Here is a 16,643-nt window from a genome sequence, read left to right as displayed (position 1 = left end):
TGATCTCAATCTAGGGAGCTGGGGCGAGAAGCGCCCTGAGGGAGAGGGGACACTCCTGGTTGGATTCCAAGGGTTGGGTTTGGAAATATCATAATGCACGAGAGAAAAGATCACTTGAAAACAAACGTTTGGATGAGTTATTGGATGATGGAAACTCTTCATAACACAAAGAGCCAACATCCGTCTCTTCTGAACCAGTTAACACACCACCCACATGCTGCTTTCAGACACAGCGACGCTGGCCTAATTTATGTGCTCACCATTGTTCTTGCACATTTCAGAGATGAGACCCAACAGTCGCCAAATCGCTTGTTGAGGAGAAATTAGCAAATGGATCAAATGAGGTAATACATGAGACATTTTGCAGGGACAACGGTTGTAAAGCATGCTATGTTATACATCCATTTGTATAAAATTATCTAGACTTTTTGAGGAGGAAAAAGGGTCTGATGAGAATTATTATGCCATTATCCATTTATCTATTGTCTATTTATCTTCCTATCTGCCTATCAATCTATCTTCCCACCTACCTACCTATCCAGCTATCATATCTGTGTGTCTATTTGCTAGCTAGCTATCTTGCTACCTACCTGCCTATCCAACTATCATATCTATCTATCTTCCTACCTACCTATCCATCTATCTATCATTATCTATCTATCTATCTATCTATCTATCTATCTATCTATCTATCCATCCATCCATCCATGATATCTACCTACCTACATATCTACCTACCTATCTATCATCAATCTATCTGTCTCTCTCCAGGGATATATATATAGGTATATATTACATATATGCAGTATATATATGTGTGTGTGTGCATGCATATTTGTGTTTGTGAGAATACACACATGCACGCACAGAGGGAAATTAGTAAATATAAGGTAAGGGCAGCCTTCTCCAGCACATTCCTACCAGGTAAGAACTTTGCGCCTCTATCAGATAAAAGAATATAAACACCAAGTCTAGGTAAATGGAAAGAACCACTTACAAGACCATCCCCCATCTTTCTGATATGTGTGCATGCAGGTATGTTTTACAAGTGACTCGTATCTATCGGTAGTTACCATATTAGAAATTAGAACTAAGACTTTTTAAAAGTTTTCATCATGTATTCAGTTTTATTTTATTTTTTAAATTGTATTTATTTATTTATTCATGAGAGACATGGAGAGAGAGGCAGAGGCAGAGCATAGACAGAGGGAGAAGCAGGCTCCTCACAGGGAGCCTGATGCAGGACTCGATCCCTGGACCCAAGATCACGCTGTGAGCCAAAAGCAGATGCTCAACTGCTGAGCCATCCTGGTGTTCCGTGTATTCAGTTTTAAATCACAAAAAATAAATGCAGTGTCTGTTTTAAAAAATGGAAGAATTTGGGGGGCACCTGGGTGACTCTTGATCTTAGCTCAGGTCTTGATCTCAGGTTCATGAGTTCGAGCCCCACTTAACATGGAGCCTACTTAAAAAATAAAAAAATAGTAATTTTAAAAAATTAAATAATTTTTAGAAATAAGTATGCTTTCAAAATAAACTAAATTTTTTTTAATTAATAAATTAAGTAAGTAATTACTTAATTTTTTAAAAAAAATTTAAGTCAAGTCCCATTGTTTTTATGAAGAGTTTCAACTTAGTGGAACCTCAGGTGCGCTCGGACCATTTTTCTAGCAGTCCCCCTGTTTTGCGTTGGATAGAGCACCGCTTCAAGGACTGGGTGATCCTCAGTTGCATGAAAATCGGCTGGAAGCTGCATGTGATTGGAGAGATTTTGCCAACTGAAGGGACTTACACTTAAATCGGGGGCATGCGTTGTCAATGGGGACATGTAAATAGCAGTATCTGTTTCTGTTTTCTCTCCACTTGTCCGTTTTCCTAGGGAGAAATAGCTGAACCCCAGCTGTTAGCAAGCTTAGAATCCAGTGTGGAAAGTGGGCTGTGCTTCTCAACATGCGGTGTGTAGACTTTCCCTTAATGCTCTCATTTTCTATCTGACTCCACCCTGCCCACTAGCTGCAGCTGGCGTCTGGAAGAACGGAGCCCCTCCGAGAGAGACGTGATTTCCAGTGGGTGCTCTGCTAGGTCCAGGAGGAGGTGATTCTCAAGCCTTGAGCAGGGGTTGGGGGATTTTGTTTTTCAGGATAGCCCTGCTTTATCCCCACCTGGGACCTCACCACCAGAGGCTTCTTGTACCACCAGTTCCCAAGTATTTCTGGCATTTGGGGCCCAGAGTTGTCCTATTTCTTGGTTTTACTCCCCTGAGGATGAGATGTTCCAAGCTTCTCTGATCTGGATACATTGGGATTCATCCATCTGCTTCCCAGCTTATGTTACTTTGTTGAAATCTTGAACATGTGGTCATCTGCTCTCCTATTTCTGTCTCGAAAAATTTTGCCTCTTACCGACACATTTTTTTTTTTGTCTTCTTAGTGGGTTTATGGGAAATAACAGTTTTCAACTTGCTATGTTTAACGAGGTATCTGCAAATGCACTCATACTCAAAGTAGCCCGTGCTGGGCAACAGTGTATTTGCCATTAGCTACTTGCATAATCAATTAATTAACGTAGTCAATCACATCATGAATATGCATTAACTACTTTGTGACATACACGAATGTGCTTCTTTGCCGTATCTTTTCATTCTCTTCCCTTCCCTGGGGATGTCCACCCTTTATCCTCCATGAACACAGTGCAAAGGTAGCAATAGGAATGATTGAGTTGGAGTCAGTGAAGAGTTGGATGAGGGCACATTGCATCTGAAAGAAAAAAAATATTGGCTGCACAAGTTCAACACGGTGCAGATGTAGACTCATTCTTCCAGACGTGGTTATGTGCCACCTTCACTCTGAAGCCACACAGATGTTCTGTTGCGTTATGTTCCATTGCTACTGCCTTCTCACCCCTAACTGAACGTTTATAAAGTTGGGCATCACGTGTGTGTCTACCTATTGGCCTCTGAGAAAGAACGATCAACATTTCGAGCTTCCTCTAATCTGTTGAACAACTTCAAACCCTTGTCATCCTTTAGACCTGATATTTAAAGGCAGTCCAGTTATACTGCCGATTGAAATAGTTTAACCAAGCAACACTGTTGCATGTATAAGAAAAACATCTTTTTCTCTACTCTAGACCAGCATCAACAGCACATTTCGTTTTTTAAAAAATCTCCTTCTGCATACCTGATACCATACCGGCATGACATCCCAAACATTTACCTACCTGTCCTACCTACACGAATATTTGCAGACTTGACATTGCCAATATCAATTGCAGAAGCAAGAAGTTACAAAGCGTACAATTTGAATCTTGTTTCTGAAATTAGAATATGTCTGAACTGCAGTCGGTTTTTAAAATAGATCTCCCACAATGGAACATTCAGACTCCAAAAATTTTAGGGATGATTGTCTTTACATAAATATGCATTATGTTCCTTATATCATGCAATGTGGCTATCACATGCATGTTGAAGCGTAAGATTCCTATTGTAAAACTCCTTTTATTTAAGTGTAACCACAGAAACATAGGCGATAATAAATTACTTGAGAAGAGAAACACAGTTGACCCTTGAACAACATGGATCTGACCCGTGTGGGTCCATTTATATGTGGATATCTTTTCTATAAATATAGTACAGTACTATAAATGCATTTTCTCCTCCCTATGATTTTCTTAACATTTTCTTTAGCTAACTTTATTGTAAGAATATAGTGTGCTATCATATGATATGCAAGTTATATGTTAATTGGCTGTTATTGGTAAGGCTTCTGGTCAACAGTAGGCTATTACTAGTCAAGTTTTGGGGGAGTCAAAGTTATACATAGGGTTTTGGCTGAATGAGGGGGGGTCAGTGGCCCTGCCCCATCATTGATCAAATGTCAACCGTACACAGGAGAATTCCTTTCACCACTGTAAGATACAGACTGTATTTAAAGCTAGATTTGGATTGTGTAGAATTCAGACTGGTAGTGAAAAGCAAAACAAAATCCCACTTACTCAGTGTGCTTGAACATAAAAGAATAGTGTCTATCACCATTAAGCAGGTGGGGATATTTTCCTCTACATACTACATAGTTGGACTACGGGACTACATAGTCTTGGATGGCATCAGAAGGCAAGGATTCTTCCGCCTTCTTCCACCTCCGGCATATTTTCATGACTTAAGATAGACCCGTAACCTCTGGTTAGATCTGGGTGGATCTTTAAGCACCCAGGACATTGTGGTCAGGACATTTCCTGGATATGAGTCAGACAACTGTCAATCCCAGGAGGTGCGGAGAAATGTAGCCTGTGCTCCCACTGGCCAGGGCTGGACAAAGAATTCAGTTCATTAACTGAAGAAGAAGACTGACATGGATATTGAGGACAGTCTAGCAGTCTCGGCTCTGTGGTGGAAGGGAGGTATTGTTGATCATTTCTAAATGGAAAAGCACAAGCTTCTCTTGAATAAATACAGATCAGAAACGTGAACAAGATGTGAATCTGTCGTCTTCCTAATGAAAGGAGGTTTTCCTAATACTCTTGTTTCCTTTCCCTGTTTAGTTTTATTGATTGATTTCATCCACATCCACCATAATAATTGAAGTCAGCAAAGGTATCAATGAATATGATTTGGGGAGCATAGAAAGGCTCATTAAGCGCATATCTCAGCAATGCCATAAAAATTGTTACCTAAAAATAATCTTCAAATTACAAAACATTCTCTAGAGAGTGGAGTGATTGGCTAACCACACACGTAAGGAATGTCAACTGCATTATTTCTCAGTTACTAGATTTCTGTGGGATTTCTGTGTTTTTGTTTTGTGCCTTCTCGTAGATGGCTGTGTGCCTGTTACATTTTGAATGTTATGTAAACAACCATGGGGCTGCTGAAATTCTTACGTTAAAAACTGATCAAGAAAACATACTTTGAGGAAATTTGAAAGCAGAAGCACACAGGGTAGATGAAGTTGTGAAGGTCAAACCGGATGTAGGTAGACAAATTAAGATTATGAACATGTGAACCAGAAGATTGGCAGGTAAAATGGATCAAAGTAAGAGCATGCACGTGGTCCTGCATTGGACATTTATGAGGCTATACAGATCTTTTGCTCCAAATTCAGCATCAGAGGGAGACTGATTATTCCTTGTCCTCAACCACCAGAAACACTACAACCGGTCTCAAAAGCACCGTGATCTTTCAACGTCAGCCTAGCATCATGAATGATGGTCCTGAAACTTACCCAGTCACCGAGCCCTGTGCCTTGGAAAGCAAGCCAGTCATTGACCAACCTCACACCAGAAACCATGTTTCCACATTAAAATCAAATCGCCCCATAAAAATGCCATTTCAAAAATTGCCAGAACTGACCTTCACTGTTCCCAGATATTGGGCAGTTTGCTTGCTTCATGGACATGTTAACCCATCAGCAGATACACTTAGTCTTGAGAAGTTTGTTTTTTTTTTTTTCCCCAGACACTGAATGGTAGCCTCTTGCTCCAAACTAGTTTTGATTTGTAGTCACTTGCAGAACAAATGCCCTTATTAGATTATTTAGAGTTTGAAGGCATGCATTCCTGCCACTCATCTGCCTGCCTTCCCTCTGCTTCGATATGACACAGCTAACACACATTTTCAAAGCCACCAGTGTTGGGATCTATAGTCCATTGCACTGGCTCTTAAAATTCTTGTGAAGCCAGTGCAGCCATACCAACAGATCTAAACTCTCCAGATTCTGGACAATCTATGAAAAAAAAAATTATATATTTGTCTCTGTCCACATGGACAGCTCTGAATATACTTACTTGCTCCCCACTGATAGTTTAGTCTCCTTTTACCTAGTATAGCCTGAAATGAAGTGGGAAACTATCCGTGGCACCATAACCTGGTAGACAAGAAAGCTGAATACTTAGGGCAGCACAAGATCATTATGTTTTAAAAATAGTTATTTATTTATTTGAAAGAGAGAGCATGAGTGGGGCGAGGGGCAGAAGGAGAGAGAGAAAAAAATCCCAAGCAGACAATGAGCTGAGCACGGAGCCCACTGTGGGGCTCAGTCTAACGACTCTGAGATCATGACCTGAGCCAAAATCAAGACTCAGACGCTCAACTGACTGAGGCACCCAGGTGCCCCGGAATTATTTTGATATTATGTAATCCAAGAGGGTTTCCATTTTAGTGTGTAGTTTACAGACGGCAACAGGATTAACCATGATTCTTTTTATTGGTGTAGCCCATAACTCTCTGTATAGAGCCCCTTGCCTTTTCTGACATTCCTAAGAGACATACTACTTATTACTATTACAAGCGACCTAGAATTTCCTATGTACGACTTAAAAAGTAAAAGTGCTCGAAATATATGTGGGGTTTGGGGGGCATAAGTGCTTTATTGAACAGATAGTAGTTTTCAGTGTCCAGAAGCGAGTTCTGGCTATATATTTTTACAGTTTTTATAACAACTCATAACACATTCAAAGAGCTACATTTCAAGTTCTTCCACTAGAAATGGAAAAAATTGTACCTTCAATTCTGCTTTTATATATTGTATATTCTAACATATTTGTATGTGGGTGTCCTTAAGTTCTACACATTTATTACACATATATGTGTACATATGTATTGCAGACATACATATGTATATACGTGTGTGCTTTTAATATGTGTGTGTTCTTGATATGTAAATATTTAGAAATGTTATATATAATTTATACTCCTGGAAGCAGTAAACTGACTTTTGGGTTAAAACTGGGAGCCTTAATAATGCAACATGAGTTGTATATAATATAGGCATCCCATCTATCTATTTATCTATAATTCTTTTTTAAAAAAATATTTAAATTATTTATTCATGAGAGACACAGAGAGAGGCAGAGACACAGGCAGAGGGAGAAGCAGGATCCCTGCGGGGAACCCGATGCGGAACTTGATCCCAGGGACCTTCGCCCTGAACCTAAGGCAGACACTCAACCACTGAACCACCCAGGCGTCCCTATTTATCCATAATTCTGTAGATATGTATATATAGGTAGATATGAATATGTTCATATGAATATATACATATATACATATGAATATATATGTATACATATATTCATGTGTGTATATATATACACACACACTCTATATGTATATATGTGTATGTGTGCCGTTTAGAAATCTCTCTCTATATATACACATACATGCACACATCTCCAACAAGTTGAGAAATAACTTTTATTTTTTTATTTTAAATATATCACAGAGACAATAGCATGAGTAGCTAAAGAGATGCATGGCTTGTTTTAAAAACAGGTTTGCAAAACACTATCTTTCAAGTTTTGATCTGATTGGATTCTCTCTGGCAGGTCATTACCTTGTCATGTTGCATTCCCTGCAAAATCGGATCCGAAGCATTTGAGGAGACATACAAGTTTAGTGGGAAATTATTTTTCATACAAGTATATATGACTGTGGGGACCCTTAACGCACCTGAGTGGCTTTGACGTTATACCTACAAATATGCAAAGGCAGCGCCTTCATGCGAATGCGATTGGACAGTCTTCCTCAATTGGTGGCCTCAATCCTTTTGTGTCACAAAAGGATCTCCGTGCCTGTGACGGTGAACAGGATTCCTATTGTAACCTACAAAACAATATTATTCCCGTGAGGTTGAGCCAGAAGTGCTCTCAAGCCATCATCCTGGCTGACCTGTTTCTGATTTGGGAAAGAAAGAACGATTGCAAGCTCCTCTTCCTTAGCAAGCATAATTAACTACTGGGTGTTTCCAGAATTTTCCCCATATTTCTCAAAAACTTTTTAAAAGATTTTATTTATTTATTTATTTATTTATTCAACCACTGATCCACCCAGACGTCCCTTTCCATATTTCTCAAATTAACCAGCACCACCTAACGACCTCATGAGCCAATGGTTCTTATGGTCCCATCTTTTCCATTTCCCTTGTAATGAGACTGTCCATCCCAAGGACCCTCTCCTCTTGAGTCTTGTCAAGAAGTCTTTAGAAAACACCTGTGTTTCACTTTGTGGCCTAAGATTTAACAGACTACATTTTAACTAATTAAACCCAACCTCAATGTCCATGCTGCTCTTGACTCCTGCCCCCATGAAAGAATTTGCATCTGAATGGATTATTCTAGTCCGACCACCGGTGCCCTGGGGATGAAAAAGCTGAGAAAGACCCAAAACCACACACTGTTAAGTGGAGTTGTGGCCTCCTTAAAAGGAACTCTGGCTACACAATGTTTATCTAAAGTAATGTAAAAATTGCATTTTTTTTTTAAGGAAAGCATGAGCCTTGCATTACATTCCTGAATAGATACCATTTTCTGTTTCACACCTTTTTTTCCCAAAATGTCACATATATTTGAGTACACACCTCCCACCTCTATTTAACACCAGCTTGAGAGATATTTTGGCCTATGCTCTTATGTCAGTTTATATTATTTATGCTCAGTGGCTTATAAGTTTCTCCACATGTAGGGGTGGGATTTAGGCAGAACATGAAGGAGAAAACAAGAGATTCAAAGTCTGGATGGATTTCTCTCTCTCTCTCTCTCTCTCTCTCTTTTAATTTGTGTCCATGCATGGCAGTATGCTGGGTCTTCCCTGAGGGTTTACATAAACAGATCAACTTGAAAGAGCTGCCAAAGATGGTCTCACTTTTCCTTTTCTCCCACAGGAATGAGGTCAACCAAGAATCACAGTGCTGTTCATTTCAGACATGGGAGCAGAAGACAAGATTTCAGACTCATACACACGGCGACCCCATGCCCGACTTCAAAAAAACAGTGATTCATCCAGACACCAAAGCTCAGCAGCTCAGAGTCAACCTCAAATATAGTCAAAGCTCACCAAGTGCTCTCCCAAGAAAAATAGAACATAAGTGCCAGATGACCTGCGGTAAAGACTCTTCTTCCAGAGAGTGGCTGGACTGTCCTGATTTCATCGCACCTACATTAGCGTGTCAACAGGCCCTTGCAATTCCCAACGATCCCACTGGGCTGCTTTATCATTGATTACCTGTCCAGTGCCACACATTTCTACAAATGCACTCTCTTTTCTTTACGGCTGCAATGCAGGACCATTAAAATCGGGTGTAGGTGTTCATTAAAATCGGGCTGATTGAATGTCTTTTTTTTTTCTTGATCAAGTATCTCTACTGAGCTGTGATTTAGCGAACATCTTACACTCACCTCTGCTTTCAAGAAAGATGAGAAACATGTAACTTTCCGTTTACTGTTGACTGAGACAACAGTTGCCTGAAAAATTAACTAGAAATTGAAGTAAACACCAATAAGGAAGTTACTTCAAAATAATTCTCATTATTTCTGACTTATCGTTTGCACCTGAAACATCTAAGGGGAGTGCCAATTAAAATTATGTGTATTGTGGGGCACCTGGGTGACCGTTTGACTCTTGGTTTTGGCTCAGGTCATGAGCCATGGGATTGAGCCCCGAGTCGAGCTCCCAGCTGTGAGGTAGCTTCTTCTCCATCTGCCTCTCCCTCTCCTTTGTCCTCTCTCTCTCTTTTTCCTTTCTCAAATAAATATATAAAATCTTTAGAAAAAAATAAAAAAATATATAATTACCTGCATTGCCTTTGATGATGAATGGCTTTCTAAAACATGTATTAAATATATGAACAGCACGAGATGTGATCCATGAGTTTTATTGCCATGACGATGGGTAATATGACTTAACATAGTTGTAGAGCATAATTTGTGTTATCAATACCCTAGATTCCTCATGTTACCTACATTGATGAACGAAAACCGTGCCCTACTGATTAACCAAGTAGACCAAGATTATGTGTGTAGGGAAGCATGACATCCTTTCCATCTTCCATCACACCGTTCATGAGTATATATGGAAAGGATTAAACTTTTAAGACCCAAAAAAAACATGTTATCCTAGTATGTGTGATGTCAGGTATCCGATACAGTCTTAAAGCCAAATGTTATTTTCCTATTTTCTCTGCAGGCATATTTTTAGGGACGTGCCTATCCCATATACTTCTTGCTCCCTCACATAGAAGGAAATCTGTAGAATAACACCTCCAACTGAGCCTCTCTTCCTCCAACTCTTCTGCTCCGCAGGTAAGAAAGAGGGGCTGCACCTGTTGGGCATCTCAGAGGACCAATGTCTCTTCTCTTATCCTCTCTTCTCTCCTCCTCTCTATTTCGACTATTCTATTATTTTAAAAATAATAGATGCAATCGTTTCATTTGAATTATTTAATTCCTAGCGATTTAAAATCAGACACTTGAACGATCCGACTAACTTTTCCTAATGAAGCTAGCAATTTTTTAAATGTGTTATGTGACACGCCCCGCACGTTTTCGTTTTAAATGAGAACTCTGTATAATGAACGGTAGAGACAAACTTCCTAAGTCTGTCGTCACTAGAATTATCTAGGCTTGTTTCTGATAAAATCACTTTTCGCAAATTCTAGAGAATGCCGACTGCCGTAATGTGTCATGTCCACGGATTCTCGTATCTGCAGATGGCCAGAGCCCACTAGGCAGCTGCCACCTGCTTTCCCCCTTATTAACTTGGGTAGAGACCCTCCGCCCTTGCCCACCCACCACTCTGCTGCATTCCTGTGACACTAAAGACTTCCTTTTGAGGCCAAACCAGAATCTGGCATCGTGACCTTCACCAGAAAGCTAACTCCTGCGGAAAACTGAACTAGTCGGAAGAAAGAACAGTCAGTACTTATATCGTAAAATACTCTTGTCACATGCAATGTAAATCCCCAAATCAACAAATAGGTAGTTGTCAAAACGTGTCACTTCTCCACGGTGGCATGCTGACAACTCGTGAGATATTTTAGGTGCATTTTGACAACAAGGAATAATTAACTGTGGCTGCATTTTGGAAGAATTTTTTAATTTTAATTTTTTTTTTCTGAGAATATCAACTGGCCCAGATTCCCCAGGTAGGGAGGGACGTCATCAACAAAGGCTGTTACTCTGCCGGAGATCTGGCCATGAGGTCTTCCTAGGAGTTGCAAAGCAATGAGATTTCCTTCCCACGGAGTGGCAACACACACGTGAATGTGCAAAAGGGGAAAAAACAAATCGCCAAAGCAGATGTGTAGCTGTGGTTCTCCCAGCCTCTCTAGAGATGACCTAAAAACCAAAATCTGAATCACCTAAGACAGGTGTTTGCTCTTTGCTTCAAATACTATTCAACATTCCTCTAGGGACTGTTTTGTGATAAAATGACACCGTGTGTATGAATAAAAAAAAGAGAACAGACTACCAAAGGCACAGGACCTGATCTATGGCAAGGAAGTGGCAAGTGAAATACAGAGGTCCAGTTATTGTCAATTAACTTTAAATTGAGGGGTCCTTGGGTTGGTTTCACCATTTATAATGGCTGGAGCAACCTCCAATACGGATCACTCATTCTAGCTTTCATGCAGGGAAAGGAAGGAAGTCGTTGATGCTCTAAGATGCCTTCTCGTTCCATTTTCCTTAATCCATCTCAAGAGAATTTCTGGTATCTTTAACAATGTAGCTTTACCGACCCAGCAACATCATGCGCCAAAGAATTGCAGGAGCTGATTTTATAATATCTTAACAGGCGATGATGCTTCGAATATATAATCCTGAACGAGGGAACATTATGATGTCACATACTATGAAAATGATGATTTTTAAAGTTTCAACGAGTCTCGGTTGATGGGATTTCATACAGTAAATCTGGTGGCTCAGTCATTGTCAGTTTTAGGAGGTGATCCACAGACTGACCCTCAGCCATAGATTTTTACGCCTACGTCGTCTGGTGACATTTAGCGAGCTACATAGTTGTGTTGTGATAAGCATCTATTCACGTTAGTTATAAGAAAAGGAATACTTGGAGATAAAAGTTAACAGTATTGTCTTCCAAGCATTGAATTATTATCCAGGAGAAGCATCGCCTTTAAAAAAAATCAAGTTCAATAAAATACACACTTTTTTTTTTTCCCTATCAATACGGAATCTGTGAATGCCATTTTTGTGGTGTGTTTTGGATTTATAAAACTCCCCGAAGAAAGCTGCCCTTACTCATCACAACGCAGCTGCCAAACACCGTCATCAAGAGCTACCTCAGGCCCACTGAAAGTTGCTTTGGGTTGATGTTTATTTTGCATTTAAGTGTTTAGACTCTAAAGAGATAGTGTAAATTGTTTGATGGTTTCCATCACTTTTGATTGTCTCTTGAAGTTGACCTAGAAGGTATTCTTGCTTCAGTTGAACAAATAAACATCCCATGTAAGCTTCTTGCTATTCAAAACAAACCTACTCAGGTTTGAGAGTTGCGGTAGGTGAGGCACTTTCTGGCTTGTGTAGAGTTTAAATATAATGTATAAATTGGCTTCGGAACAATTGGCAATCGGAACAAGAATGATTATGAAAAAAAAATAAACCAGATTCAGCAGCAAACCTATTTTGCTCATAAAAATGAACGTCAACACAGTAGAGAAATCAGACTCATCCTGTCTTCTGGGTTACATGGTTCCTCATTGTCCGTCCTGGCTAAGTCAAGTGCAAACCATCCAACCTTGAGACAATCAATGAAAACCCATCAGCCTCAGGTTCAACATATGCATCTTTTGCTACAAGCGTTTATTTAGAAAATGTATATTAAAAACCATCATTCCAGGGGTGCCTGGGTGGCTCAGTTGCTTAAGCATGTGCCTTCGACTCAGGTCATGATCTTGGGGTCCTGGGATCAAACCCCTCAGCAGGGAGTCTGCTTCTCCTTCTCCCTTTGCCACCGCTCATGCTTGTGCTCTCTCTCGGAAATAAGTAAAATCTTAAAAAAAAAGAGAGAGAGAGATAAAAGCACCCTCTTGGCATATAAAGGTGATTGGCACATCTTTATCTATTTAACAAAAATGGCAAGAATCCGGGTAAACTGGACTTTCACTACCGAGGAGGCATCAACGTTTGCATCTCAGCTTTGACCAAAGGATGCAGGATCCCCACGTAGTGTGGAGTCGGCTGCAGGTGCTATCTGGGCATTTGGTACCATCACTGGAAATTCTCCACAAATCTAAAAAAATGAAAAATAAAAGGTTTATTTAAAACAATTTAAAAGAAAAGAAAGAAGTCAGCCTGGATCCGCACAAACTTGAGGACTTGCCTTCAAATTTGCCAACCACTCTCCAGGTTGTCCAATCCAATCCCTGCCGCCAGCCTCAGGCTGTTGGATGCAAACGTTCCCGGGCTCTGCCCTCATCAAGGTGTGCGATGCAATCAGCAAGTGCGATCTGCAAGCTCCAGCTCTCTGCAGATGCCTGACACTGCTACTGCATCAACACATAAGGGAAAAGCCTCCCCTGGTGCTAAAGTTAACCTCAAGTCCCAGGCGATCCACACTGTCTTTATGTCTACATGTGGTTCATGGGGATGAGAATTCAGTCCTATTATGGGTGCTTCAAATCCCATCACGTACTTACAATTTATAAATGATACAGTCAGGCGAAATAAAAGACTTTAAACGGGGAAATAGACGGGAGTAATTCTGTGACACCCACTTTTGACATAATTGTGTCAAGTCTTCATTGTCTTTGTGGATACAGGCTTTTCGCCGGAGGCAGGTAGGATGGAGAAGATCCCACTCGAAAGGAGACAGAAGTTCACCTCAGTAGGACAGCCTACTTTATCATTTATTTTTAGAACGCCATGGATTTGGCCCCCAAAGAAGCGGCTGATGGTGCTCTGGAAGGCATTAGCACATTTGTCTGGCAATGGATATTTGAACCTTTTGCAAAAATGTTGCAGTTTTGACCTCATTATCCTTTTATAGTCAGTCAGGAATACTTTTTTTTTAAAAATTTATTTATTTATTTGTTTTTTAAAATATTTATTTATTTATTCAGAGAGAGAGAGAGAGACAGAGAGAGGCAGAGGGAGAAGCAGGCTCCATGCAGGGAGCCTGACATGGGACTCGATCCCAGGTCTCCAGGATCACACCCCGGGCTGCAGGCGGTGCTAAACCGCTGTACCACCAGGGCTGCCCTATTTATTTATTTGTTTGACAGAGAGGGCACAAGCAGGGGAAGAGGGCGAAGGAGACTCTCCGTTGAGCAGGGAGCCTGCCGTGGGGCTCAAACCCAGGACCCTAAACCCAAGGTGCTTGCTTGACCAACTGAGCCACTTAGGTGCCCCTCAAGAATTTGATAAGCTTGAGTAGCATGAGTGGAACTTCCCTTGTATATCATTGATACTATTCTTTTATTTTTTCATTTTTTAAAATTTTTTAAAAATTTGTTTTGTAATCTCTACACCCAACGTGGTGCTTGAACCCATGACCCTCAGGTCAAGAGTCAATGCTCTTCCAACTGAGCCAGCCAGGTGCCCCCACACATACTACATTCTCTTCATCCATAGAGGATTCTCACTGAGGTGACTGAGCTCTTTTAAGTCCCAATTTAAGAAATTTGATTATTTAAAAATTTTCTTACATGTCCCAGCTACCTATTTTTTAAGCACTATTTTTTTTTTTTTGACATTTAGAATGATTTATTTTATTCCTATTTTGTAGTTGTCCAACTCTTGGAAAGGTGACTTTCCATATATATATATATATATATATATAAAGATCAACCACTTAAAAAAAATACAGGAAGAAGGTGATAGGAAGTAGCCAACATGGTTTCAGATCCCCGCACCCACAAAGCTCGTGGCCAAGACTTTCCGAATGTCGCTTCTATGTATTCTCTTTGATGTCTCTTCTTTTGGGTTTGGCCCCCTGGAGATTTACATCCTGCAGTTGCAACTTTGGTCATTCCCCTTCCCTCAAATCCATTTATCCAATATCCTATCCCACATATCCCAGGATTTGGACAGTACGTGGTCTCTGCCGTTCACTCAGACTGCCTGGCTGATTCCTCCTGCAGGCATTTAATTAAGCACATACTACAGACCAAGGAGTGATCCAGGATTAGCGTGCAGGTGAGACAAACACAGGAGTCACGGGTGACACGTGGTTTTCTGTCCTGGCATTTTCAGACATGCTGATGTGTCCCGAGAGAGACACACGTAGGCTTGTAGGAGGAATGTGAGAGCTTTACATTTGAAACACGTTTAAGCGAGATACGGTGAGAAATAGTTGGCTAAATGGATCTGCCGTTTGGCAGACCCATGAAGCTGGCGGTCACTAGGACACAGCAGCCAGAGGTCTTATTTTTCATAAGAAAATACACTCTCAGCCATAATGCATTCATCTTATTTCATACATTTCATACATTTTCTACTCTGTTGTACATGCCTCTGCGCCTCGGTTACGTGTTTAGCAGACCTGTGTCAACTCACACTTAAAATTCAACGGAAGAAATTAGAACACACGTAACAATGGATGTGTTAACAGAATTTAACAAAAACCAGATTGCATACAGAAACATAAACCCTATTAAGTTTTTTTCTTTTTTTTTTTTTTTTTCTTCACCTTCCAAATTTCCTCCTGGCGATTTCACATCTCAAATGAAAACATCCACAGGCGATTGTGAAACTTGACTTCACACGACTTATGAAAAGTAATTTTTTTTTTTTTGCAACAGCCCATGGAGGATGGATAGGGCCATCGTTGGAGAAACAGCGTGTGAGACATGGCTTCTTCACGATGACTGCGAGGCTCAGCCCCCCGATGTTGGGGGCCCAAGCCGCCATGACTCCATGAACTTTTTCATTCTCAAAGTTGCAATGAATGAAAAGCCTTCTCCAACCTCGAGTAGGGGAACTAACTGAGTCTTGGAACATAAAAAGCAATTCCTGGCTTTATTCTTACTGCTGTCAACGTGGTTTATGCAAAAACACAGGGTGGGATTTATAAAAATGTGTCTAAAACCTAATCTCTGTGCTGAGCAGTTGGGGAGATTGAAACAATTTACGTCCCATCTCTTTCAACGTTTGTCCATGTATTTAAATGCTTTTGGGGGGATTGCATCACTTTCAGCTTTTATCCATTTAGATGCTTTTGAGGGTGGGGGGTCTTCTCCTATTTTGCTTCCAAATGGGTAACGTGCATGAAGACTAACAAACACAGTGTCCATATCATTGTCCCCATAACCCAGCCACAGATTATGTAGACTCCATACAGAAGAACAGCTGATGGATGACAGAAAAGCAAGGATTCATGACTCGGTTTTTAGGGATGTGGGGCTGGCACGCTCCTTGAGATAATTTCCGCCTATCGAGCAAACTCCACATAAGAAAGCGTTGTATCCATGGCACTGACTTCTTCGCGAAAGGAAGCAGAAGACCTTATAATACCTCCATCCCCCAACTTTGTAAGGCCGTCATCCAAAGAAGGGTCTGGAGCACCATTACCCTCAAAGCACTAAGCATGGAGAACCATACATTGTCCTATGATATGGTTGATCCCATTTACCATTTACCGCACAACAAAATATATATCAAAATATGTATCATATCAATAAATATGGTGGACAAATATGTTCATTCTAACATATTTCTGTCCTTGCTTTTTTTTTCTCAAATATTAACTGTTTTCAAGCTATCCCTTACTTATGACACATGTGCCAAGGGGTCCAAAAATTCTTAGTAAAATTCTTTGCACACGCCTCCCTCCAACCATGCCCTCCAATCCAGCGATGGCACAGCATCTCCTCCTCAGCCTTCGTGCATTTGGTTTCGCCTTCTCCTACCAGCTGGAG

General features: G+C 40.5%; 1 protein-coding gene across 3 annotated transcripts in view; it reads left to right on the top strand.

Moving 5' to 3' along the window:
* The window catches only part of LOC102151328, a 42,181-nt gene extending 25,772 nt beyond the window's left edge, over positions 1-16,409 (top strand). The window contains exons 3-5 of one of the 3 annotated variants that reach the window (XR_005386075.1): positions 8,655-9,071; positions 9,956-10,071; positions 15,528-16,409. Coding sequence is in view for 2 of the 3 variants with exons in the window: in XM_038586738.1 (XP_038442666.1) it covers positions 8,655-8,991 (337 nt within the window). In the remaining variant the exon portion in view is untranslated. Of the gene's footprint in view, positions 1-8,654; positions 9,558-9,955; positions 10,072-15,527 lie in introns of those variants that run through there. The other 2 variants (XM_038586739.1, XM_038586738.1) reach the window with 2 other exon arrangements.
* The last annotated feature ends 234 nt before the right edge of the window (positions 16,410-16,643 follow it).

This window comes from Canis lupus, chromosome X, assembly GCF_011100685.1.
Source record: "Canis lupus familiaris isolate Mischka breed German Shepherd chromosome X, alternate assembly UU_Cfam_GSD_1.0, whole genome shotgun sequence".
Classification (NCBI taxonomy): Eukaryota; Metazoa; Chordata; class Mammalia; order Carnivora; family Canidae; genus Canis; species Canis lupus.
This window is presented reverse-complemented; position numbering and strand designations above follow the sequence as displayed.